The sequence below is a fragment of the Pseudophryne corroboree genome, chromosome 11, assembly GCF_028390025.1.
Source record: "Pseudophryne corroboree isolate aPseCor3 chromosome 11, aPseCor3.hap2, whole genome shotgun sequence".
NCBI lineage: Eukaryota > Metazoa > Chordata > Amphibia > Anura > Myobatrachidae > Pseudophryne > Pseudophryne corroboree.
The window spans coordinates 335,825,418-335,852,794 of record NC_086454.1 but is presented as its reverse complement, the minus strand read 5'-3'; the positions used below and the strand labels follow the sequence as shown (position 1 = coordinate 335,852,794).

At 47.5% G+C, this 27,377-nt stretch overlaps 1 protein-coding gene across 3 annotated transcripts in view; it reads right to left on the bottom strand.

Moving 5' to 3' along the window:
• The window catches only part of LOC134969692 (adhesion G-protein coupled receptor G1-like), a 165,904-nt gene that overhangs the window by 36,352 nt on the left and 102,175 nt on the right, over positions 1-27,377 (bottom strand). For all 3 annotated transcript variants that reach the window (XM_063945801.1, XM_063945803.1, XM_063945802.1), the window contains exons 8-9: positions 24,101-24,134; positions 16,267-16,367 (exon numbers count right to left, since the gene is read on the bottom strand). In XM_063945801.1, the coding sequence (XP_063801871.1) occupies positions 16,267-16,367; positions 24,101-24,134 (135 nt within the window). The remainder of the gene's footprint in view (positions 1-16,266; positions 16,368-24,100; positions 24,135-27,377) is intronic.

Below are 27,377 nucleotides of genomic sequence, written 5' to 3'. Positions count from 1 at the left end.
ATATTGGGGTGAGGAATGTAATATAGATACAGGAGATTTGGGGGTATGTATGTTACCTGTGAGGGGTTACTGTGTTACTAGGAGTTGGGGTACACGTTATATTGGGGTGAGGGATGTAATATAGATAATGGAGATTTGGGGATATGTATATTACCTGTGAGGGGTTACTGTGTTACTAGGAGTTGGGGTACACGTTATATTGGGGTGAGGGATGTAATATAGATAATGGAGATTTGGGGGTATGTATATTACCTGTGAGGGGTTACTGTGTTACTAGGAGTTGGGGTACACGTTATATTGGGGTGAGAGATGTAATATAGATAATGGAGATTTGGGGGTATGTATGTTACCTGTGAGGGGTTACTGTGTTACTAGGAGTTGGGGTACACGTTATATTGGGGTGAGGAATGTAATATAGATAATGGAGATTTGGGGGTATGTATGTTACCTGTGAGGGGTTACTGTGTTACTAGGAGTTGGGGTACACGTTATATTGGGGTGAGGGATGTAATATAGATAATGGAGATTTGGGGGTATGTATGTTACCTGTGAGGGGTTACTGTGTTACTAGGAGTTGGGGTACACGTTATATTGGGGTGAGGAATGTAATATAGATACAGGAGATTTGGGGGTATGTATGTTACCTGTGAGGGGTTACTGTGTTACTAGGAGTTGGGGTACACGTTATATTGGGGTGAGGGATGTAATATAGATAATGGAGATTTGGGGGTATGTATATTACCTGTGAGGGGTTACTGTGTTACTAGGAGTTGGGGTACACGTTATATTGGGGTGAGGGATGTAATATAGATAATGGAGATTTGGGGGTATGTATGTTACCTGTGAGGGGTTACTGTGTTACTAGGAGTTGGGGTACACGTTATATTGGGGTGAGGGATGTAATATAGATAATGGAGATTTGGGGGTATGTATATTACCTGTGAGGGTTACTGTGTTACTAGGAGTTGGGGTACACGTTATATTGGGGTGAGGGATGTAATATAGATAATGGAGATTTGGGGATATGTATATTACCTGTGAGGGGTTACTGTGTTACTAGGAGTTGGGGTACACGTTATATTGGGGTGAGGGATGTAATATAGATAATGGAGATTTGGGGGTATGTATGTTACCTGTGAGGGGTTACTGTGTTACTAGGAGTTGGGGTACACGTTATATTGGGGTGAGGGATGTAATATAGATAATGGAGATTTGGGGGTATGTATGTTACCTGTGAGGGTTACTGTGTTATTAGGAGTTGGGGTACACGTTATATTGGGGTGAGGAATGTAATATAGATAATGGAGATTTGGGGGTATGTATGTTACCTGTGAGGGTTTACTGTGTTACTAGGAGTTGGGGTACACGTTATATTGGGGTGAGGGATGTAATATAGATAATGGAGATTTGGGGGTATGTATATTACCTTTGAGGGTTACTGTGTTACTAGGAGTTGGGGTACACGTTATATTGGGGTGAGGAATGTAATATAGATAATGGAGATTTGGGGGTATGTATGTTACCTATGAGGGTTACTGTGTTACTAGGAGTTGGGGTACACGTTATATTGGGGTGAGGGATGTAATATAGATAATGGAGATTTGGGGGTATGTATGTTACCTGTGAGGGGTTACTGTGTTACTAGGAGTTGGGGTACACGTTATATTGGGGTGAGGGATGTAATATAGATAATGGAGATTTGGGGATATGTATATTACCTGTGAGGGTTACTGTGTTACTAGGAGTTGGGGTACACGATATATTGGGGTGAGGGATGTAATATAGATAATGGAGATTTGGGGGTATGTATATTACCTGTGAGGGTTACTGTGTTACTAGGAGTTGGGGTACACGTTATATTGGGGTGAGGGCTGTAATATAGATAATGGAGATTTGGGGGTATGTATATTACCTGTGAGGGGTTACTGTGTTACTAGGAGTTGGGGTACACGTTATATTGGGGTGAGGAATGTAATATAGATAATGGAGATTTGGGGGTATGTATGTTACCTGTGAGGGTTACTGTGTTACTAGGAGTTGGGGTACACGTTATATTGGGGTGAGGGATGTAATATAGATAATGGAGATTTGGGGGTATGTATATTACCTGTGAGGGGTTACTGTGTTACTAGGAGTTGGGGTACACGTTATATTGGGGTGAGGAATGTAATATAGATAATGGAGATTTGGGGGTATGTATGTTACCTGTGAGGATTACTGTGTTACTAGGAGTTGGGGTACACGTTATATTGGGGTGAGGAATGTAATATAGATAATGGAGATTTGTGGGTATGTATGTTACCTGTGAGGGTTACTGTGTTACTAGGAGTTGGGGTACACGTTATATTGGGGTGAGGGATGTAATATAGATACAGGAGATTTGGGGGTATGTATATTACCTGTGAGGGGTTACTGTGTTACTAGGAGTTGGGGTACACGTTATATTGGGGTGAGGAATGTAATATAGATAATGGAGATTTGGGGGTATGTATATTACCTGTGAGGGGTTACTGTGTTACTAGGAGTTGGGGTACACGTTATATTGGGGTGAGGAATGTAATATAGATAATGGAGATTTGGGGGTATGTATGTTACCTGTGAGGGGTTACTGTGTTACTAGGAGTTGGGGTACACGTTATATTGGGGTGAGGGATGTAATATAGATAATGGAGATTTGGGGGGTATGTATGTTACCTGTGAGGGGTTACTGTGTTACTAGGAGTTGGGGTACACGTTATATTGGGGTGAGGGATGTAATATAGATACAGGAGATTTGGGGGTATGTATGTTACCTGTGAGGGGTTACTGTGTTACTAGGAGTTGGGGTACACGTTATATTGGGGTGAGGGATGTAATATAGATAATGGAGATTTGGGGGTATGTATATTACCTGTGAGGGGTTACTGTTACTAGGAGTTGGGGTGCACGTTATATTGGGGTGAGGGATGTAATATAGATAATGGAGATTTGGGGGTATGTATGTTACCTGTGAGGGGTTACTGTGTTACTAGGAGTTGGGGTACACGTTATATTGGGGTGAGGGATGTAATATAGATAATGGAGATTTGGGGGTATGTATATTACCTGTGAGGGGTTACTGTGTTACTAGGAGTTGGGGTACACGTTATATTGGGGTGAGGGATGTAATATAGATAATGGAGATTTGGGGGTATGTATATTACCTGTGAGGGGTTACTGTGTTACTAGGAGTTGGGGTACACGTTATATTGGGGTGAGGGATGTAATATAGATAATGGAGATTTGGGGGTATGTATATTACCTGTGAGGGGTTACTGTGTTACTAGGAGTTGGGGTACACGTTATATTGGGGTGAGGAATGTAATATAGATAATGGAGATTTGGGGGTATGTATGTTACCTGTGAGGGGTTACAGTGTTACTAGGAGTTGGGGTACACGTTATATTGGGGTGAGGGATGTAATATAGATACAGGAGATTTGGGGGTATGTATATTACCTGTGAGGGGTTACTGTGTTATTAGGAGTTGGGGTACACGTTATATTGGGGTGAGGGATGTAATATAGATACAGGAGATTTGGGGGTATGTATATTACCTGTGAGGGGTTACTGTGTTACTAGGAGTTGGGGTACACGTTATATTGGGGGGAGGAATGTAATATAGATAATGGAGATTTGGGGGTATGTATGTTACCTGTGAGGGGTTACTGTGTTACTAGGAGTTGGGGTACACGTTATATTGGGGTGAGGAATGTAATATAGATAATGGAGATTTGGGGGTATGTATGTTACCTGTGAGGGGTTACTGTGTTACTAGGAGTTGGGGTACACGTTATATTGGGGTGAGGGATGTAATATAGATAATGGAGATTTGGGGGTATGTATGTTACCTGTGAGGGGTTACTGTGTTACTAGGAGTTGGGGTACACGTTATATTGGGGTGAGGGATGTAATATAGATAATGGAGATTTGGGGGTATGTATGTTACCTGTGAGGGGTTACTGTGTTACTAGGAGTTGGGGTACACGTTATATTGGGGTGAGGGATGTAATATAGATAATGGAGATTTGGGGGTATGTATGTTACCTGTGAGGGCTACTGTGTTACTAGGAGTTGGGGTACACGTTATATTGGGGTGAGGAATGTAATATAGATAATGGAGATTTGGGGGTATGTATGTTACCTGTGAGGGGTTACTGTGTTACTAGGAGTTGGGGTACACGTTATATTGGGGTGAGGGATGTAATATAGATAATGGAGATTTGGGGGTATGTATGTTACCTGTGAGGGGTTACTGTGTTACTAGGAGTTGGGGTACACGTTATATTGGGGTGAGGAATGTAATATAGATAATGGAGATTTGGGGGTATGTATGTTACCTGTGAGGGGTTACTGTGTTACTAGGAGTTGGGGTACACGTTATATTGGGGTGAGGGATGTAATATAGATACAGGAGATTTGGGGGTATGTATGTTACCTGTGAGGGGTTACTGTGTTACTAGGAGTTGGGGTACACGTTATATTGGGGTGAGGGATGTAATATAGATAATGGAGATTTGGGGGTATGTATGTTACCTGTGAGGGGTTACTGTGTTACTAGGAGTTGGGGTACACGTTATATTGGGTGAGGGATGTAATATAGATAATGGAGATTTGGGGGTATGTATGTTACCTGTGAGGGGTTACTGTGTTACTAGGAGTTGGGGTACACGTTATATTGGGGTGAGGAATGTAATATAGATAATGGAGATTTGGGGGTATGTATGTTACCTGTGAGGGGTTACTGTGTTACTAGGAGTTGGGGTACACGTTATATTGGGGTGAGGGATGTAATATAGATAATGGAGATTTGGGGGTATGTATATTACCTGTGAGGGGTTACTGTGTTACTAGGAGTTGGGGTACACGTTATATTGGGGTGAGGGATGTAATATAGATAATGGAGATTTGGGGGTATGTATATTACCTGTGAGGGGTTACTGTGTCACTAGGAGTTGGGGTACACGTTATATTGGGGTGAGGGATGTAATATAGATAATGGAGATTTGGGGGTATGTATGTTACCTGTGAGGGTTACTCTGTTACTAGGAGTTGGAGTACACGTTATATTGGGGTGAGGGATGTAATATAGATACAGGAGATTTGGGGGTATGTATGTTACCTGTGAGGGTTACTGTGTCACTAGGAGTTGGGGTACACGTTATATTGAAGTGAGGGATGTAATATAGATAATGGAGATTTAGGGGTATGTATGTTACCTGTGAGGGATTACTGTGTTACTAGGAGTTGGAGTACACGTTATATTGGGTGAGGGATGTAATATAGATACAGGAGATTTAGGGGTATGTATGTTACCTGTGAGGGGTTACTGTGTTTCTAGGAGTTGGGGTACACGTTATATTGGGGTGAGGGATGTAATATAGATAATGGAGATTTGGGGGTATGTATGTTACCTGTGAGGGGTTACTGTGTTACTAGGAGTTGGGGTACACGTTATATTGGGGTGAGGGATGTAATATAGATAATGGAGATTTGGGGGTATGTATGTTACCTGTGAGGGGTTACTGTGTTACTAGGAGTTGGGGTACACGTTATATTGGGGTGAGGAATGTAATATAGATAATGGAGATTTGGGGGTATGTATGTTACCTGTTAGGGTTACTGTGTTACTAGGAGTTGGGGTACACGTTATATTGGGGTGAGGGATGTAATATAGATACAGGAGATTTGGGGGTACGTATGTTACCTGTGAGGGGTTACTGTGTTACTAGGAGTTGGGGTACACGTTATATTGGGGTGAGGAATGTAATATAGATACAGGAGATTTAAGGGTATGTATGTTACCTGTGAGGGGTTACTGTGTTACTAGGAGTTGGGGTACACGTTATATTGGGGTGAGGAAAGTAATATAGATAATGGAGATTTGGGGGTATGTATGTTACCTGTGAGGGTTACTGTGTTACTAGGAGTTGGGGTACACGTTATATTGGGGTGAGGAATGTAATATAGATAATGGAGATTTGGGGGTATGTATGTTACCTGTGAGGGTTACTGTGTTACTAGGAGTTGGGGTACACGTTATATTGGGGTGAGGAATGTAATATAGATAGTGGAGATTTGGGGGTATGTATGTTACCTGTGAGGGGTTACTGTGTTACTAGGAGTTGGGGTACACGTTATATTGGGGTGAGGGATGTAATATAGATAATGGAGATTTGGGGGTATGTATATTACCTGTGAGGGTTACTGTGTTACTAGGAGTTGGGGTACACGTTATATTGGGGTGAGGAATGTAATATAGATAATGGAGATTTGGGGGTATGTATGTTACCTGTGAGGGGTTACTGTGTTACTAGGAGTTGGGGTACACGTTATATTGGGGTGAGGAATGTAATATAGATAATGGAGATTTGGGGGTATGTATGTTACCTTTGAGGGGTTACTGTGTTACTAGGAGTTGGGGTACACGTTATATTGTGGTGAGGAATGTAATATAGATAATGGAGATTTGGGGGTATGTATGTTACCTGTGACGGGTTACTGTGTTACTAGGAGTTGGGGTACACGTTATATTGGTGTGAGGAATGTAATATAGATACAGGAGATTTGGGGGTATGTATGTTACCTGTGAGGGTTACTGTGTTACTAGGAGTTGGGGTACACGTTATATTGGGGTGAGGGATGTAATATAGATACAGGAGATTTGGGGGTATGTATATTACCTGTGAGGATTACTGTGTTACTAGGAGTTGGGGTACACGTTATATTGGGGTGAGGAATGTAATATAGATACAGGAGATTTGGGGGTATGTATGTTACCTGTGAGGGGTTACTGTGTTACTAGGAGTTGGGGTACACGTTATATTGGGGTGAGGAATGTAATATAGATAATGGAGATTTGGGGGTATGTATGTTACCTGTGAGGGGTTACTGTGTTACTAGGAGTTGGGGTACACGTTATATTGGGGTGAGGAATGTAATATAGATAATGGAGATTTGGGGGTATGTATGTTACCTGTGAGGGGTTACTGTGTTACTAGGAGTTGGGGTACACGTTATATTGGGGTGAGGGATGTAATATAGATAATGGAGATTTGGGGGTATGTATGTTACCTGTGAGGGTTACTGTGTTACTAGGAGTTGGGGTACACGTTATATTGGGGTGAGGGATGTAATATAGATACAGGAGATTTGGGGGTATGTATGTTACCTGTGAGGGGTTACTGTGTTACTAGGAGTTGGGGTACACGTTATATTGGGGTGAGGGATGTAATATAGATAATGGAGATTTGGGGGTATGTATGTTACCTGTGAGGGGTTACTGTGTCACTAGGAGTTGGGGTACACGTTATATTGGGGTGAGGAATGTAATATAGATAATGGAGATTTGGGGGTATGTATGTTACCTGTGAGGGGTTACTGTGTTACTAGGAGTTGGGGTACACGTTATATTGGGTGAGGGATGTAATATAGATAATGGAGATTTGGGGGTATGTATATTACCTGTGAGGGGTTACTGTGTTACTAGGAGTTGGGGTACACGTTATATTGGGGTGAGGAATGTAATATAGATAATGGAGATTTGGGGGTATGTATGTTACCTGTGAGGAGTTACTGTGTTACTAGGAGTTGGGGTACACGTTATATTGGTGTGAGGGATGTAATATAGATAATGGAGATTTGGGGGTATGTATATTACCTGTGAGGGGTTACTGTGTTACTAGGAGTTGGGGTACACGTTATATTGGGGTGAGGGATGTAATATAGATAATGGAGATTTGGGGGTATGTATGTTACCTGTGAGGGTTACTGTGTTACTAGGAGTTGGGGTACACGTTATATTGGGGTGAGGGATGTAATATAGATAATGGAGATTTGGGGGTATGTATGTTACCTGTGAGGGGTTACTGTGTTACTAGGAGTTGGGGTACACGTTATATTGGGGTGAGGAATGTAATATAGATAATGGAGATTTGGGGGTATGTATGTTACCTGTGAGGGGTTACTGTGTTACTAGGAGTTGGGGTACACGTTATATTGGGGTGATGAATGTAATATAGATACAGGAGATTTGGGGGTATGTATATTACCTGTGAGGGGTTACTGTGTTACTAGGAGTTGGGGTACACGTTATATTGGGGTGAGGGATGTAATATAGATACAGGAGATTTAGGGGTATGTATGTTACCTGTGAGGGGTTACTGTGTTACTAGGAGTTGGGGTACACGTTATATTGGGGTGAGGGATGTAATATAGATAATGGAGATTTGGGGGTATGTGTATTACCTGTGAGGGGTTACTGTGTTACTAGGAGTTGGAGTACACGTTATATTGGGGTGAGGGATGTAATATAGATAATAGAGATTTGGGGGTATGTATGTTACCTGTGAGGGGTTACTGTGTTACTAGGAGTTGGGGTACACGTTATATTGGGGTGATGGATGTAATATAGATAATGGAGATTTGGGGGTATGTATGTTACCTGTGAGGGGTTACTGTGTTACTAGGAGTTGGGGTACACGTTATATTGGGGTGAGGAATGTAATATAGATAATGGAGATTTGGGGGTATGTATGTTACCTGTGAGGGGTTACTGTGTTACTAGGAGTTGGGGTACACGTTATATTGGGGTGAGGAATGTAATATAGATAATGGAGATTTGGGGGTATGTATGTTACCTGTGAGGGGTTACTGTGTTACTAGGAGTTGGGGTACACGTTATATTGGGGTGAGGGATGTAATATAGATAATGGAGATTTGGGGGCATGTATGTTACCTGTGAGGGGTTACTGTGTTACTAGGAGTTGGGGTACACGTTATATTGGGGTGAGGAATGTAATATAGATAATGGAGATTTGGGGGTATGTATGTTACCTGTGAGGGGTTACTGTGTTACTAGGAGTTGGGGTACACGTTATATTGGGGTGAGGGATGTAATATAGATACAGGAGATTTGGGGGTATGTATGTTACCTGTGAGGGGTTACTGTGTTACTAGGAGTTGGGGTACACGTTATATTGGGGTGAGGAATGTAATATAGATAATGGAGATTTGGGGGTATGTATGTTACCTGTGAGGGATACTGTGTTACTAGGAGTTGGGGTACACGTTATATTGGGGTGAGGAATGTAATATAGATAATGGAGATTTGGGGGTATGTATGTTACCTGTGAGGGGTTACTGTGTTACTAGGAGTTGGGGTACACGTTATATTGGGTGAGGGATGTAATATAGATAATGGAGATTTGGGGGTATGTATGTTACCTGTGAGGGGTTACTGTGTTACTAGGAGTTGGGGTACACGTTATATTGGGGTGAGGAATGTAATATAGATAATGGAGATTTGGGGGTATGTATGTTACCTGTGAGGGGTTACTGTGTTACTAGGAGTTGGGGTACACGTTATATTGGGATGAGGGATGTAATATAGATACAGGAGATTTGGGGGGTATGTATGTTACCTGTGAGGGGTTACTGTGTTACTAGGAGTTGGGGTACACGTTATATTGGGGTGAGGGATGTAATATAGATACAGGAGATTTGGGGGTATGTATGTTACCTGTGAGGGGTTACTGTGTTACTAGGAGTTGGGGTACACGTTATATTGGGGTGAGGGATGTAATATAGATAATGGAGATTTGGGGGTATGTATGTTACCTGTGAGGGTTACTGTGTTACTAGGAGTTGGGGTACACGTTATATTGGGGTGAGGAATGTAATATAGATACAGGAGATTTGGGGGTATGTATATTACCTGTGAGGGTTACTGTGTTACTAGGAGTTGGGGTACACGTTATATTGGGGTGAGGGATGTAATATAGATAATGGAGATTTGGGGGTATGTATGTTACCTGTGAGGGTTACTGTGTTACTAGGAGTTGGGGTACACGTTATATTGGGGTGAGGGATGTAATATAGATACAGGAGATTTGGGGATATGTATATTACCTGTGAGGGTTACTGTGTTACTAGGAGTTGGGGTACACGTTATATTGGGGTGAGGAATGTAATATAGATAATGGAGATTTGGGGGTACGTATATTACCTGTGAGGGGTTACTGTGTTACTAGGAGTTGGGGTACACGTTATATTGGGGTGAGGAATGTAATATAGATACAGGAGATTTGGGGGTATGTATATTACCTGTGAGGGTTACTGTGTTACTAGGAGTTGGGGTACACGTTATATTGGGGTGAGGGATGTAATATAGATAATGGAGATTTGGGGGTATGTATGTTACCTGTGAGGGGTTACTGTGTTACTAGGAGTTGGGGTACACGTTATATTGGGGTGAGGAATGTAATATAGATACAGGAGATTTGGGGGTATGTATATTACCTGTGAGGGTTACTGTGTTACTAGGAGTTGGGGTACACGTTATATTGGGGTGAGGGATGTAATATAGATAATGGAGATTTGGGGGTATGTATGTTACCTGTGAGGGTTACTGTGTTACTAGGAGTTGGGGTACACGTTATATTGGGGTGAGGGATGTAATATAGATACAGGAGATTTGGGGATATGTATATTACCTGTGAGGGTTACTGTGTTACTAGGAGTTGGGGTACACGTTATATTGGGGTGAGGAATGTAATATAGATAATGGAGATTTGGGGGTACGTATATTACCTGTGAGGGGTTACTGTGTTACTAGGAGTTGGGGTACACGTTATATTGGGGTGAGGAATGTAATATAGATAATGGAGATTTGGGGGTACGTATATTACCTGTGAGGGTTACTGTGTTACTAGGAGTTGGGGTACACGTTATATTGGGGTGAGGGATGTAATATAGATAATGGAGATTTGGGGGTATGTATGTTACCTGTGAGGGTTACTGTGTTACTAGAAGTTGGGGTACACGTTATATTGGGGTGAGGGATGTAATATAGATAATGGAGATTTGGGGGTATGTATGTTACCTGTGAGGGTTACTGTGTTACTAGGAGTTGGGGTACACGTTATATTGGGGTGAGGGATGTAATATAGATAATGGAGATTTGGGGGTATGTATGTTACCTGTGAGGGGTTACTGTGTTACTAGGAGTTGGGGTACACGTTATATTGGGGTGAGGAATGTAATATAGATACAGGAGATTTGGGGGTACGTATATTACCTGTGAGGGTTACTGTGTTACTAGGAGTTGGGGTACACGTTATATTGGGTGAGGGATGTAATATAGATAATGGAGATTTGGGGGTATGTATGTTACCTGTGAGGGGTTACTGTGTTACTAGGAGTTGGGGTACACGTTATATTGGGGTGAAGGATGTAATATAGATAATGGAGATTTGGGGGTATGTATGTTACCTGTGAGGGGTTACTGTGTTACTAGGAGTTGGGGTACACGTTATATTGGGGTGAGGAATGTAATATAGATAATGGAGATTTGGGGGTATGTATGTTACCTGTGAGGGTTACTGTGTTACTAGGAGTTGGGGTACACGTTATAATGGGGTGAGGGATGTAATATAGATACAGGAGATTTGGGGGTATGTATGTTACCTGTGAGGGGTTACTGTGTTATTAGGAGTTGGGGTACACGTTATATTGGGGTGAGGAATGTAATATAGATACAGGAGATTTGGGGGTATGTATGTTACCTGTGAGGGGTTACTGTGTTACTAGGAGTTGGGGTACACGTTATATTGGGGTGAGGAATGTAATATAGATAATGGAGATTTGGGGGTATGTATGTTACCTGTGAGGGGTTACTCTGTTACTAGGAGTTGGAGTACACGTTATATTGGGGTGAGGAATGTAATATAGATAATGGAGATTTGGGGGTATGTATGTTACCTGTGAGGGGTTACTCTGTTACTAGGAGTTGGAGTACACGTTATATTGGGGTGAGGGATGTAATATAGAGACAGGAGATTTGGGGGTATGTATGTTACCTGTGAGGGGTTACTGTGTTACTAGGAGTTGGGGTACACGTTATATTGGGGTGAGGGATGTAATATAGATAATGGAGATTTGGGGGTATGTATATTACCTGTGAGGGGTTACTGTGTTACTAGGAGTTGGGGTACACGTTATATTGGGGTGAGGAATGTAATATAGATAATGGAGATTTGGGGATATGTATATTACCTGTGAGGGTTACTGTGTTACTAGGAGTTGGGGTACACGTTATATTGGGGTGAGGAATGTAATATAGATAATGGAGATTTGGGGGTATGTATGTTACCTGTGAGGGGTTACTGTGTTACTAGGAGTTGGGGTACACGTTATATTGGGGTGAGGGATGTAATATAGATAATGGAGATTTGGGGATATGTATGTTACCTGTGAGGGGTTACTGTGTTACTAGGAGTTGGGGTACACGTTATATTGGGGTGAGGGATGTAATATAGATAATGGAGATTTGGGGGTACGTATATTACCTGTGAGGGTTACTGTGTTACTAGGAGTTGGGGTACACGTTATATTGCGGTGAGGAATGTAATATAGATAATGGAGATTTGGGGGTATGTATGTTACCTGTGAGGGGTTACTGTGTCACTAGGAGTTGGGGTACACGTTATATTGGGGTGAGGGATGTAATATAGATAATGGAGATTTGGGGGTATGTATATTACCTGTGAGGGGTTACTGTGTTACTAGGAGTTGGGGTACACGTTATATTGGTGTGAGGGATGTAATATAGATAATGGAGATTTGGGGGTATGTATGTTACCTGTGAGGGGTTACTGTGTCACTAGGAGTTGGGGTACACGTTATATTGGGGTGAGGGATGTAATATAGATAATGGAGATTTGGGGGTATGTATATTACCTGTGAGGGGTTACTGTGTTACTAGGAGTTGGGGTACACGTTATATTGGGGTGAGGAATGTAATATAGATAATGGAGATTTGGGGGTATGTATGTTACCTGTGAGGGTTACTGTGTTACTAGGAGTTGGGGTACACGTTATATTGGGGTGAGGGATGTAATATAGATACAGGAGATTTGGGGGTATGTATGTTACCTGTGAGGGATACTGTGTTACTAGGAGTTGGGGTACACGTTATATTGGGGTGAGGGATGTAATATAGATACAGGAGATTTGGGGGTATGTATGTTACCTGTGAGGGGTTACTGTGTTACTAGGAGTTGGGGTACACGTTATATTGGGGTGAGGAATGTAATATAGATAATGGAGATTTGGGGATATGTATGTTACCTGTGAGGGGTTACTGTGTCACTAGGAGTTGGGGTACACGTTATATTGGGGTGAGGGATGTAATATAGATAATGGAGATTTGGGGGTATGTATATTACCTGTGAGGGGTTACTGTGTTACTAGGAGTTGGGGTACACGTTATATTGGAGTGAGGAATGTAATATAGATAATGGAGATTTGGGGGTATGTATGTTACCTGTGAGGGGTTACTGTGTTACTAGGAGTTGGGGTACACGTTATATTGGGGTGAGGGATGTAATATAGATACAGGAGATTTGGGGGTATGTATATTACCTGTGAGGGGTTACTGTGTTACTAGGAGTTGGGGTACACGTTATATTGGGGTGAGGAATGTAATATAGATAATGGAGATTTGGGGGTATGTATATTACCTGTGAGGGTTACTGTGTTACTAGGAGTTGGAGTACACGTTATATTGGGTGAGGGATGTAATATAGATACAGGAGATTTAGGGGTATGTATGTTACCTGTGAGGGGTTACTGTGTTACTAGGAGTTGGGGTACACGTTATATTGGGGTGAGGAATGTAATATAGATACAGGAGATTTAGGGGTATGTATGTTACCTGTGAGGGGTTACTGTGTTACTAGGAGTTGGAGTACACGTTATATTGGGGTGAGGGATGTAATATAGATAATGGAGATTTGGGGGTATGTATATTACCTGTGAGGGTTACTGTGTTACTAGGAGTTAGGGTACACGTTATATTGGGGTGAGGGATGTAATATAGATACAGGAGATTTGGGGGTATGTATGTTACCTGTGAGGGGTTACTGTGTTACTAGGAGTTGGGGTACACGTTATATTGGGGTGAGGGATGTAATATAGATACAGGAGATTTGGGGGTATGTATGTTACCTGTGAGGGTTACTGTGTTACTAGGAGTTGGGGTACACGTTATATTGGGGTGAGGGATGTAATATAGATAATGGAGATTTGGGGGTATGTATGTTACCTGTGAGGGGTTACTGTGTTACTAGGAGTTGGGGTACACGTTATATTGGGGTGAGGAATGTAATATAGATAATGGAGATTTGGGGGTATGTATGTTACCTGTGAGGGGTTACTGTGTTACTAGGAGTTGGGGTACACGTTATATTGGGGTGAGGGATGTAATATAGATACAGGAGATTTGGGGGTATGTATGTTACCTGTGAGGGGTTACTGTGTTACTAGGAGTTGGGGTACACGTTATATTGGGGTGATGAATGTAATATAGATACAGGAGATTTGGGGGTATGTATGTTACCTGTGAGGGGTTACTGTGTTACTAGGAGTTGGGGTACACGTTATATTGGGGTGAGGAATGTAATATAGATAATGGAGATTTGGGGGTATGTACGTATATTACCTGTGAGGGGTTACTGTGTTACTAGGAGTTGGGGTACACGTTATATTGGGGTGAGGGATGTAATATAGATACAGGAGATTTGGGGGTATGTATGTTACCTGTGAGGGGTTACTGTGTTACTAGGAGTTGGGGTACACGTTATATTGGGGTGAGGGATGTAATATAGATAATGGAGATTTGGGGGTATGTATGTTACCTGTGAGGGGTTACTGTGTTACTAGGAGTTGGGGTACACGTTATATTGGGGTGAGGGATGTAATATAGATAATGGAGATTTGGGGGTATGTATGTTACCTGTGAGGGGTTACTGTGTTACTAGGAGTTGGGGTACACGTTATATTGGGGTGAGGGATGTAATATAGATAATGGAGATTTGGGGGTATGTATGTTACCTGTGAGGGGTTACTGTGTTACTAGGAGTTGGGGTACACGTTATATTGGGGTGAGGGATGTAATATAGATAATGGAGATTTGGGGGTATGTATGTTACCTGTGAGGGGTTACTGTGTTACTAGGAGTTGGGGTACACGTTATATTGGGGTGAGGAATGTAATATAGATAATGGAGATTTGGGGGTATGTATGTTACCTGCGAGGGGTTACTGTGTTACTAGGAGTTGGGGTACACATTATATTGGGGTGAGGAATGTAATATAGATACAGGAGATTTGGGGGTATGTATGTTACCTGTGAGGGGTTACTGTGTTACTAGGAGTTGGGGTACACGTTATATTGGGGTGAGGGATGTAATATAGATAATGGAGATTTGGGGGTATGTATGTTACCTGTGAGGGGTTACTGTGTTACTAGGAGTTGGGGTACACGTTATATTGGGTGAGGGATGTAATATAGATAATGGAGATTTGGGGGTATGTATGTTACCTGTGAGGGGTTACTGTGTTACTAGGAGTTGGGGTACACGTTATATTGGGGTGAGAGATGTAATATAGATAATGGAGATTTGGGGGTATGTATGTTACCTGTGAGGGTTACTGTGTTACTAGGAGTTGGGGTACACGTTATATTGGGGTGAGGGATGTAATATAGATAATGGAGATTTGGGGGTATGTATGTTACCTGTGAGGGGTTACTGTGTTACTAGGAGTTGGGGTACACGTTATATTGGGGTGAGGAATGTAATATAGATAATGGAGATTTGGGGGTATGTATGTTACCTGTGAGGGGTTACTGTGTCACTAGGAGTTGGGGTACACGTTATATTGGGGTGAGGGATGTAATATAGATACAGGAGATTTGGGGGTATGTATGTTACCTGTGAGGGGTTACTGTGTTACTAGGAGTTGGGGTACACGTTATATTGGGGTGAGGAATGTAATATAGATAATGGAGATTTGGGGGTATGTATGTTACCTGTGATGGGTTACTGTGTTACTAGGAGTTGGGGTACACGTTATATTGGGTGAGGGATGTAATATAGATAATGGAGATTTGGGGGTATGTATATTACCTGTGAGGGGTTACTGTGTTACTAGGAGTTGGGGTACACGTTATATTGGGGTGAGGGATGTAATATAGATAATGGAGATTTGGGGGTATGTATGTTACCTGTGAGGGTTACTGTGTTACTAGGAGTTGGGGTACACGTTATATTGGGGTGAGGGATGTAATATAGATAATGGAGATTTGGGGGTATGTATGTTACCTGTGAGGGGAATGCACTATGCCGTTATGTGGGGATCGGGTGATTATAGGGTATATCGCAGTGATCAGGATTAGATACAGAACTCACCATCAGCACAGCAAAGTAAGTCAGGTGGTTACAGCGGCAGGAAGTGTGGCGCACGCTGGGGGCGGTTCGGCAGCCGTAGGTGCTCCAGTCATCGGATGATTCTGCAGGAGAAGATGTGATCAGTGTTACTCACTCACTGGTCCTATAGATACAGCCACATACCCATGTGCAGCCCCTCATCCGCCAGCTGCCATGTAACCCCCTGTGGGTGAGCGGCCTCTACCCCTTCATATACCCATGTGCAGCCCCTCATCCGCCAGCTGCCATGTAACCCCCTGTGGGTGAGCGGCCTCCACCCCTTCATATACCCATGTGCCGCCCCTCATCCGCCAGCTGCCATGTAACCCCCTGTGGGTGAGCGGCCTCCACCCCTTCATATACCCATGTGCCGCCCCTCATCCGCCAGCTGCCATGTAACCCCCTGTGGGTGAGTGGCCTCCACCCCTTCATATACCCATGTGCCGCCCCTCATCCGCCAGCTGCCATGTAACCCCCTGTGGGTGAGCGGCCTCCACCCCTTCATATACCCATGTGCCGCCCCTCATCCGCCAGCTGCCATGTAACCCCCTGTGGGTGAGCGGCCTCCACCCCTTCATATACCCATGTGCCGCCCCTCATCCGCCAGCTGCCATGTAACCCCCTGTGGGTGAGGGGCCTCCACCCCTTCATATACCCATGTGCCGCCCCTCATCCGCCAGCTGCCATGTAACCCCCTGTGGGTGAGCGGCCTCTACCCCTTCATATACCCATGTGCTGCCCCTCATCCGCCAGCTGCCATGTAACCCCCTGTGGGTGAGCGGCCTCTACCCCTTCATATACCCATGTGCTGCCCCTCATCCGCCAGCTGCCATGTAACCCCCTGTGGGTGAGCGGCCTCTACCCCTTCATATACCCATGTGCCGCCCCTCATCCACCAGCTGCCATGTAACCCCCTGTGGGTGAGCGGCCTCTACCCCTCATATACCCATGTGCTGCCCCTCATCCGCCAGCTGCCCTGTAACCCCCTGTGGGTGAGCGGCCTCTACCCCTTCATATACCCATGTGCCGCCCCTCATCCGCCAGCTGCCATGTAACCCCCTGTGGGTGAGCGGCCTCTACCCCTTCATATACCCATGTGCTGCCCCTCATCCGCCAGCTGCCATGTAACCCCCTGTGGGTGAGCGGCCTCTACCCCTTCATATACCCATGTGCCGCCCCTCATCCGCCAGCTGCCATGTAACCCCCTGTGGGTGAGCGGCCTCTACACCCCTTCATAAACCCATGTGCCGCCCCTCATCCGCCAGCTGCCATGTAACCCCCTGTGGGTGAGCGGCCTCTACCCCTTCATATACCCATGTGCTGCCCCTCATCCGCCAGGTGCCATGTAACCCCCTGTGGGTGAGCGGTCTCTACCCATTCATATACCCATGTGCCGCACCTCATCCGCCAGCTGCCATGTAACCCCCTGTGGGTGAGCGGCCTCTACCCCTTCATATACCCATGTGCCGCCCCTCATCCGCCAGCTGCCATGTAACCCCCTGTGGGTGAGCGGCCTCTACCCCTTCATATACCCATGTGCCGCCCCTCATCCGCCAGCTGCCATGTAGCCCCCTGTGGGTGAGCGGCCTCTACCCCTTCATATACCCATGTGCCGCCCCTCATCCGCCAGCTGCCATGTAACCCCCTGTGGGTGAGCGGCCTCTACCCCTTCATATACCCATGTGCCGCCCCTCATCCGCCAGGTGCCATGTAACCCCCTGTGGGTGAGCGGCCTCTACCCCTTCATATACCCATGTGCTGCCCCTCATCCGCCAGGTGCCATGTAACCCCCTGTGGGTGAGCGGCCTCTACCCCTTCATATACCCATGTGCTGCCCCTCATCCGCCAGGTGCCATGTAACCCCCTGTGGGTGAGCGGCCTCTACCCCTTCATATACCCATGTGCCGCCCCTCATCCGCCAGCTGCCATGTAACCCACTGTGGGTGAGCGGCCTCTACCCCTTCATATACCCATGTGCTGCCCCTCATCCGCCAGCTGCCATGTAACCCCCTGTGGGTGAGCGGCCTCTACCCCTTCATATACCCATGTGCCGCCCCTCATCCGCCAGGTGCCATGTAACCCCCTGTGGGTGAGTGGCCTCTACACCTTCATATACCCATGTGCTGCCCCTCATCCGCCAGGTGCCATGTAACCCCCTGTGGGTGAGCGGCCTCTACCCCTTCATATACCCATGTGCCGCCCCTCATCCGCCAGGTGCCATGTAACCCCCTGTGGGTGAGCGGCCTCTACCCCTTCATATACCCATGTGCTGCCCCTCATCCGCCAGGTGCCATGTAACCCCCTGTGGGTGAGTGGCCTCTACACCTTCATATACCCATGTGCTGCCCCTCATCCACCAGCTGCCATGTAACCCCCTGTGGGTGAGCGGCCTCTACCCCTTCATATACCCATGTGCTGCCCCTCATCCGCCAGCTGCCATGTAACCCCCTGTGGGTGAGCGGCCTCTACCCCTTCATATACCCATGTGCCGCCCCTCATCCGCCAGGTGCCATGTAACCCCCTGTGGGTGAGCGGCCTCTACACCTTCATATACCCATGTGCTGCCCCTCATCCGCCAGGTGCCATGTAACCCCCTGTGGGTGAGCGGCCTCTACCCCTTCATATACCCATGTGCCGCCCCTCATCCGCCAGGTGCCATGTAACCCCCTGTGGGTGAGCGGCCTCTACCCCTTCATATACCCATGTGCTGCCCCTCATCTGCCAGCTGCCATGTAACCCCCTGTGAGTGAGTGGCCTCTACCCCTTCATATACCCATGTGCTGCCCCTCATCCACCAGGTGCCATGTAACCCCCTGTGGGTGAGTGGCCTCTACACCTTCATATACCCATGTGCCGCCCCTCATCCGCCAGGTGCCATGTAACCCCCTGTGGGTGAGCGGCCTCTACCCCTTCATATACCCATGTGCAGCCCCTCATCCGCCAGGTGCCATGTAACCCCCTGTGGGTGAGCGGCCTCTACCCCTTCATATACCCATGTGCCGCCCCTCATCCGCCAGGTGCCATGTAACCCCCTGTGGGTGAGCGGCCTCTACCCATTCATATACCCATGTGTAGCCACTCATCCGCCAGGTGCCATGTAACCCCCTGTGAGTGAGCGGCCTCTACCCCTTCATATACCCATGTGCTGCCCCTCATCCGCCAGGTGCCATGTAACCCCCTGTGGGTGAGCGGCCTCTACCCCTTCATATACCCATGTGCCGCCCCTCATCCGCAAGGTGCCATGTAACCCCCTGTGGGTGAGCGGCCTCTACCCCTTCATATACCCATGTGTAGCCACTCATCCGCCAGCTGCCATGTAACCCCCTGTGGGTGAGCGGCCTCTACCCCTTCATATACCCATGTGCTGCCCCTCATCCGCCAGCTGCCATGTAACCCCCTGTGAGTGAGTGGCCTCTACCCCTTCATATACCCATGTGCCGCCCCTCATCCGCCAGCTGCCATGTAACCCCCTGTGGGTGAGCGGCCTCTACCCCTTCATATACCCATGTGCCGCCCCTCATCCGCCAGGTGCCATGTAACCCCCTGTGAGTGAGCGGCCTCTACCCCTTCATATACCCATGTGTAGCTCCTCATCCGCCAGCTGCCATGTAACCCCCTGTGAGTGAGCGGCCTCTACCCCTTCATATACCCATGTGTAGCCACTCATCCGCCAGCTGCCATGTAACCCCCTGTGGGTGAGCGGCCTCTACACCTTCATATACCCATGTGCCGCCCCTCATCCGCCAGGTGCCATGTAACCCCCTGTGAGTGAGCGGCCTCTACCCCTTCATATACCCATGTGTAGCCACTCATCCGCCAGCTGCCATGTAACCCCCTGTGGGTGAGCGGCCTCTACCCATTCATATACCCATGTGTAGCCACTCATCCGCCAGGAGCCATGTAACCCCCTGTGGGTGAGCGGCCTCCACCGCTTCATATACCCATGTGCCGCTCCTCATCCGCCAGGTGCCATGTAACCCCCTGTGGGTGAGCAGCCTCTACACCTTCATATACCCATGTGCAGCCCCTCATCCGCCAGCTGCCATGTAACCCCCTGTGGGTGAGTGGCCTCTACCCCTTCATATACCCATGTGCAGCCCCTCATCCGCCAGGTGCCATGTAACCCCCTGTGGGTAAACGGCCTCTACCCCTTCATATACCCATGTGCCGCCCCTCATCCGCCATGTAACCCCCTGTGGGTGAGCTGTCTCTACCCCTTCATATACCCATGTGCCGCTCCTCATCCGCCAGGTGCCATGTAACCCCCTGTGAGTGAGCTGTCTCCACCCCTTCATATACCCATGTGCCACTCCTCATCCACCAGGTGCCATGTAACCCCCTGTGGGTGAGCCGCCTCTACCCCCTGTGGGTGGGTATCTGGAAGTACAACGTATGTTGTGCGGAGAGAGTGCCAGTGCCGGGTATCTGTATAGCCCCAGTAGGCACTTCCTGTTTGTAGCGGGTGAGGATGGAAGTAGGACGTATGTAGTCTGGAGAGGGTGGCGGTAGCCGGTTGTCTGTATAGCCCCAGTAGGGAATTCCTGTTAGTAGCAGGTGAGGATAGAAGTAAGACGTATGTAGTCTGGAGAGGGTGGCGGTAGACGGTTGTCTGTATAGCCCCAGTAGGGACTTCCTGTTAGCAGCGGGTGAGGATGGAAGTAGGACGTATGTTGTGCTGAGAGGGTGCCGGTGCCAGGTGTCTGTATAGCCCCAGTAGAGACTTCCTGTTAGTAGCGGGTGAGGATGGAAGTAGGACGTATTTTGTGTGGAGAGGGTTCCGGTAGCAGGGTGTCTGTATAGATCCAGTAGAGACTTCCTGTTAGCAGCGGGTGAGGATGGAAGTAGGACGTATTTTGTGCAGAGAGGGTGGCGGTAGCCGGTTGTCTGTATAGCCCCAGTAGGGACTTCCTGTTAGTAGCAGGTGGGGTTGGAAGTAGGACGTATGTTGTGCGGAGAGTGTGGTGGTAGCCGGGTGTCTGTATAGATCCAGAAGACACTTCCTGTTAGTAGCGGGTGAGGATGGAAGTAGGAAGTATATTTGTGCAGAGAGGGTGGCGGTAGCCGGGTGTCTGTATAACTCCAGTAGGGACTTCCTGTTAGTAGCGGGTGAGGATGGAAGTAGGTCGTATGTTGTGCAGAGAGGGTTCCGGTAGTCGGGTGTCTGTATAGCTCCAGTAGAGACTTCCTGTTAGCAGCGGGTGAGGATGGAAGTAGGACGTATGTTGTGTGGAGAGGGTGGCGGTAGCCGGGTGTCTGTATGGCCCCAGTAGGGACTTCCTGTTAGTAGCGGGAGAGGATAGAAGTAGGACGTATGTTGTCTAGAGAGGGTGGCGGTAGCCGGGTGTCTGTATGGCCCCAGTAGGGACTTCCTGTTAGTAGCGGGTGAGGATGGAAGTAGGACGTATGTTGTGTGGAGAGGGTGGCGGTAGCCGGGTGTCTGTATGGCTCCAGTAGGGACTTCCTGTTAGTAGCGGGTGAGGATAGAAGTAGGACGTATGTTGTCTGGAGAGGGTGGCGGTAGACGGGTGTCTGTATGGCCCCAGTAGGGACTTCCTGTTAGTAGCAGGTGAGGATGGAAGTAGGACGTATGTTGTGTGGAGAAGGTGCAGGTGCCGGGTATCTGTATAGCTCCAGTAGAGACTTCCTGTTAGTAGCGAGTGAGGCTGGAAGTAGGATGTATGTTGTATGGAGAGGGAGGGGGTAGCCGGGTGTCTGTATAGCCCCAGTAGAGACTTCCTGTAAGTAGCGGGTGAGGATGGAAGTAGGACGTATGTTGTGCCGAGAGGGTGCCGGTGCCAGGTGTCTGTATAGCCCCAGTAGAGACTTCCTGTTAGTAGCAGGTGAGGATGGAAGTAGGACGTATGTTGTGTGGAGAGGGTTCCGGTAGCCGGGTGTCTGTATAGATCCAGTAGAGACTTCCTGTTAGCAGCGGGTGAGGATGGAAGTAGGACGTACTGTATGTTGTGCTGAGAGGGTGCCAGGTGTCTGTATAGCCCCAGTAGAGACTTCCTGTTAGTAGCGGGTGAGGATGGAAGTATGACGTATGTTGTGTGGAGAGGGTTCCGGTAGCCGGGTGTCTGTATAGCCCCAGTAGGGACTTCCTGTTAGTAGCGGGTGAGGATGGAAGTAGGACGTATGTTGTCTAGAGAGGGTGGCGGTAGCCAGGTGTCTGTATAGCTCCAGAAGAGACTTCCTGTTAGTAGCGGGTGAGGATGGAAGTAGGACGTATGTTGTCTGGAGAGGGTGGCGGTAGCCGGGTGTCTGTATAGCCCCAGTAGGCACTTCCTGTTAGTAGCGGGTGAGGATGGAAGTAGGACGTATGTTGTGCGGAGAGGGTGGTGGTAGCCGGGTGTCTGTATAGCTCCAGTAGAGACTTACTGTTAGCAGCGGGTGAGGATGGAAGTAGGACGTATGTTGTGTGGAGAGGGTGGCGGTAGCCGGGTGTCTGTATGGCCCCAGTAGGGACTTCCTGTTAGTAGCGGGTGAGGATAGAAGTAGGACGTATGTTGTCTGGAGAGGGTGGCGGTAGACGGGTGTCTGTATGGCCCCAGTAGGGACTTCCTGTTAGTAGCGGGTGAGGATGGAAGTAGGAGGTATGTTGTGTGGAGAGGGTGCAGGTGCCGGGTATCTGTATAGCTCCAGTAGAGACTTCCTGTTAGTAGCGGGTGAGGCTGTAAGTAGGATGTATGTTGTATGGAGAGGGTGGCGGTAGCCGGGTGTCTGTATAGCCCCAGTAGAGACTTCCTGTTAGTAGAGGGTGAGGATGGAAGTAGAACGTATGTTGTGCTGAGAGGGTGCCGGTGCCAGGTGTCTGTATAGCCCCAGTAGAGACTTCCTGTTAGTAGCGGGTGAGGATGGAAGTAGGACGTATGTTGTGTGGAGAGGGTTCCGGTAGCCGGGTGTCTGTATAGATCCAGTAGAGACTTCCTATTAGCAGCGGGTGAGGATGGAAGTAGGACGTATTTTGTGCAGAGAGGGTGGCGGTAGCCGGGTGTCTGTATGGCTCCAGAAGAGACTTCCTGTTAGTAGCGGGTGAGGATGGAAGTAGGACGTATGTTGTGTGGAGAGGGTGGCGGTAGCCGGGTGTCTGTATAGATCCAGAAGAGACTTCCTGTTAGCAGCGGGTGAGGATAGAAGTAGGACGTATGTTGTGCGGAGGGGGTGGCGGTAGCCGGGTGTCTGTATAGCCCCAGTAGGGACTTCCTGTTAGTAGCGGGTGAGGATGGAAGTAGGACGTATGTTGTGCGGAGAGGGTGGCGGTAGCCGGGTATCTGTATAGCCCCAGTAGGGACTTCCTGTTAGTAGCGGGTGAGGATGGAAGTAGGACGTATGTTGTGCGGAGAGGGTGGCGGTAGCCGGGTGTCTGTATAGCCCCAGTAGGGACTTCCTGTTAGTAGCGGGTGAGGATGGAAGTAGGACGTATGTTGTGTGGAGAGGGTTCCGGTAGGAGGAAGGATTGCCTCTCACCCATATATTCAGTGAGAACAGAGCGATAAGGGCCAGTGGGGGAAATGGGGCCACAGCCCTGATGACTAGTCACCCACACGGTTGGGCATAAATCACAATCGTTGTACAGTATTTTTATTTTCCTCAAAATGTTCCTACCATTAAGTATTCAAGGAGACATTGGTGGAGGTAGTGTAGGCGGTGGTTACGCCCACATAGTACTGGCCACACCCACATAAGACTGGCCACACCTCCTCCAACTCTCACAACAGGCCCCTTTTCAGCGCCAGGCCCATGAGGCCCTGAATCTGGCCCTGGGGATAATGAGCGACTATGAACAACATGTTATGCTGAGTACAGTAGTACTTACCGTCCCAGAACACACACAATGGTGAGAGGTTTCCCTGCAGAGAGAGAAAAATAAGATTTTACTTACCGGTAAATCTATTTCTCGTAGTCCGTAGTGGATGCTGGGGACTCCGTAAGGACCATGGGGATAGACGGGCTCCGCAGGAGACATGGGCACTTTAAGAAAGAATTTAGGTTCTGGTGTGCACTGGCTCCTCCCTCTATGTCCCTCCTCCTGACCTCAGTTAGGGAAACTGTGCCCAGAAGAGCTGACAGTACAAGGAAAGGATTTTGGTAATCCAGGGCAAGATTCATACCAGCCACACCAATCACACCGTATAACTTGTGATAACAACCAGTCAACAGTATGACAAAAAAACAGAGCATCAGGTCCAACCCTGATGCAACCATAACTTAACTCTTATTGAAGCAATAACTATATACAAAAGTATTGCAGAAGAAGTCCGCACTGGGACGGGCACCCAGCATCCACTACGGACTACGAGAAATAGATTTACCGGTAATTAAAATCCTATTTTCTCTAACGTCCTAGTGGATGCTGGGGACTCCGTAAGGACCATGGGGATTATACCAAAGCTCCCAAACGGGCGGGAGAGTGCGGATGACTCTGCAGCACCTATTGAGCAAACACAAGGTCCTCCTCAGCCAGGGTATCAAACTTGTAGAACTTTGCAAAAGTGTTTGAACCTGACCAAGTAGCCGCTCGGCAAAGCTGTAATGCCGAGACCCCTCGGGCAGCCGCCCAAGAAGAGCCCACCTTCTTAGCCTTAACTGATTTTGGCAGCGGCAATCCAGCCGCAGAATGAGCCTGCTGAATCGTGTTACAGATCCAGCGAGCAATAGTTTGCTTTGAAGCAGGAGCACCAAGCTTGTTGGAAGCATACAGGATAAACAAAGACTCTGTTTTCCTGACCCTAGCCGTTCTGGCTACATAAACCTTCAAAGCCCTGACCACATCAAGTAACTCTGAATCCTCCAAGTCAGTAGTCAGCATGACCACCTTCCACGTGAGATATTTCAACTCCGCCGTTTTGAGTGGTTCAAACCAGTGGGATTTCAGGAAACTCAACACCACGTTAAGATCCCAAGGTGCCACTGGAGGCACAAAAGGGGGCTGAATATGCAGCACTCCCTTTACAAACGTCTGAACTTCAGGTAGAGAAGCCAACTCTTTTTGAAAGAAAATGGATAGGGCCGAAATCTGGACCTTAATGGAACCCAATTTTAGGCCCAAATACACTCCGGACTGTAGGAAGTGAAGGAAACGGCCCAGCTGGAATTCCTCCGTAGGAGCATTCCTGGCCTCACACCAAGCAACATATTTTCGCAATATACGGTGATAATGTTGAGCTGTCACGTCCTTCCTAGCCTTTATCAGCGTAGGAATGACCTCATCCGGAATGCCTTTCTCTGCTAGGATCCGGCGTTCAACCGCCATGCCGTCAAACGCAGCCGCGGTAAGTCTTGGAACAGACAGGGCCCCTGTTGCAACAAGTCCTGTCTTAGAGGAAGAGGCCACGGGTCCTCTGTGAGCATTTCTTGCAGATCTGGATACCAAGTCCTTCGTGGCCAATCTGGAACAATGAGGATTGTTCTCACTCCTCTTTTTCTTATTATCCTCAGCACCTTGGGTATGAGAGGAAGAGGAGGAAATACATAGACCGACTGGAACACCCACGGTGTCACCAGGGCGTCTACAGCTATCGCCTGATTGTCTATTGACCTGGCGCAATACCTCTGTAGCTTTTTGTTGAGGCGGGATGCCATCATGTCCACCTGTGGCAGTTCCCCCTGACTTGTAATCTGTGCGAAGACTTCCTGATGAAGTCCCCACTCTCCCGGGTGGAGGTCGTGTCTGCTGAGGAAGTCTGCTTCCCAGTTGTCCACTCCCGGGATGAACACTGCTGACAGTGCGCTTACGTGATTCTCCGCCCAGCGAAGAATTCTGGTGGCTTCCGCCATTGCCACTCTGCTCCTTGTGCCGCCTTGGCGGTTTACATGAGCCACTGCGGTGATGTTGTCTGACTGAATCAGAACCGGTTGGTCGCGAAGCAGGGTCTTCGCTTGACGTAGGGCGTTGTATATGGCCCTTAGTTCCAGGATGTTGATGTGAAGGCAAGTCTCTTGACTTGACCACAGACCTTAGAAATTTCTTCCCTGTGTGACTGCACCCCAACCTCGGAGGCTTGCGTCCATGGTCACCAGAACCCAGTCCTGAATGGCGAATCTGCGGCCCTCGAGAAGGTGAGCCACCACAGGAGTGACACCCTGGCCCTGGGGGATAGGGTGATTAACCGATGCATCTGAAGATGTGATCCGGACCACTTGTCCAGTAAGTCCCATTGAAAAGTCCTCGCATGGAACCTGCCGAAGGGAATGGCCTCGTATGATGCCACCATCTTTCCCAGGACACGAGTGCAGTGATGCACTGACACCTGTTTTGGTTTTAATAGGTTCCTGACCAGTGTCATGAGTTCCTGAGCTTTCTCCATCGGGAGATAAACCCTTTTCTGGTCTGTGTCCAGAATCATGCCCAGGAAAGGCAGACGAGTCCAGAGAAAGTGCTACGCTGATCAGCAACTGCTCTCTTGATCTCACTTTTATGAGGAGATCGTCCAAGTATGGGATAATTGTGACTCCTTGCTTCCGCAGGAGCACCATCATTTCCGCCATTACCGTGGTAAATATTCTCGGTGCCGTGGAGAGACCAAACGGCAACGTCTGAAATTGGTAATGACAATCCTGTACCACAAATCTGAGGTACGCCTGATGAGGTGGATAAATGGGGACATGAAGGTATGCATCCTTTATGTCCAGAGACACCATAAAATCCCCCCCTCCCAGGCTTGCGATGACCGCTCTCAGCGATTCCATCTTGAACTTGAACCTTTTCAGGTATATGTTCAGGGATTTTAAATTCAATATGGGTCTGACCGAACCGTCCGGTTTCGGGACTACAAACATGGTCGAATAATAACCCCTTCCTTGTTGAAGGAGGGGAACCTTGACCACCACCTGTTGAAGATACAATTTATGAATTGCAGTTAACACTATTTCCCTCTCGTGGGGGGAAGCTGGCAGGGCCGATTTGAGGTATCGGTGAGGGGGCATCTCCTAGAATTCCAGCTTGTATCCCTGAGACACAAACTCTATTGCCTAGGGATCAAACTGGGAGTGAACCCACTTGTGGCTGAAATTTCAAAGACGTGCCCCCACCGGTCCTAGCTCCGCTTGCGGAGCCCCAGCGTCATGCGGTGGATTTTGTAGAGGCCTAGGAG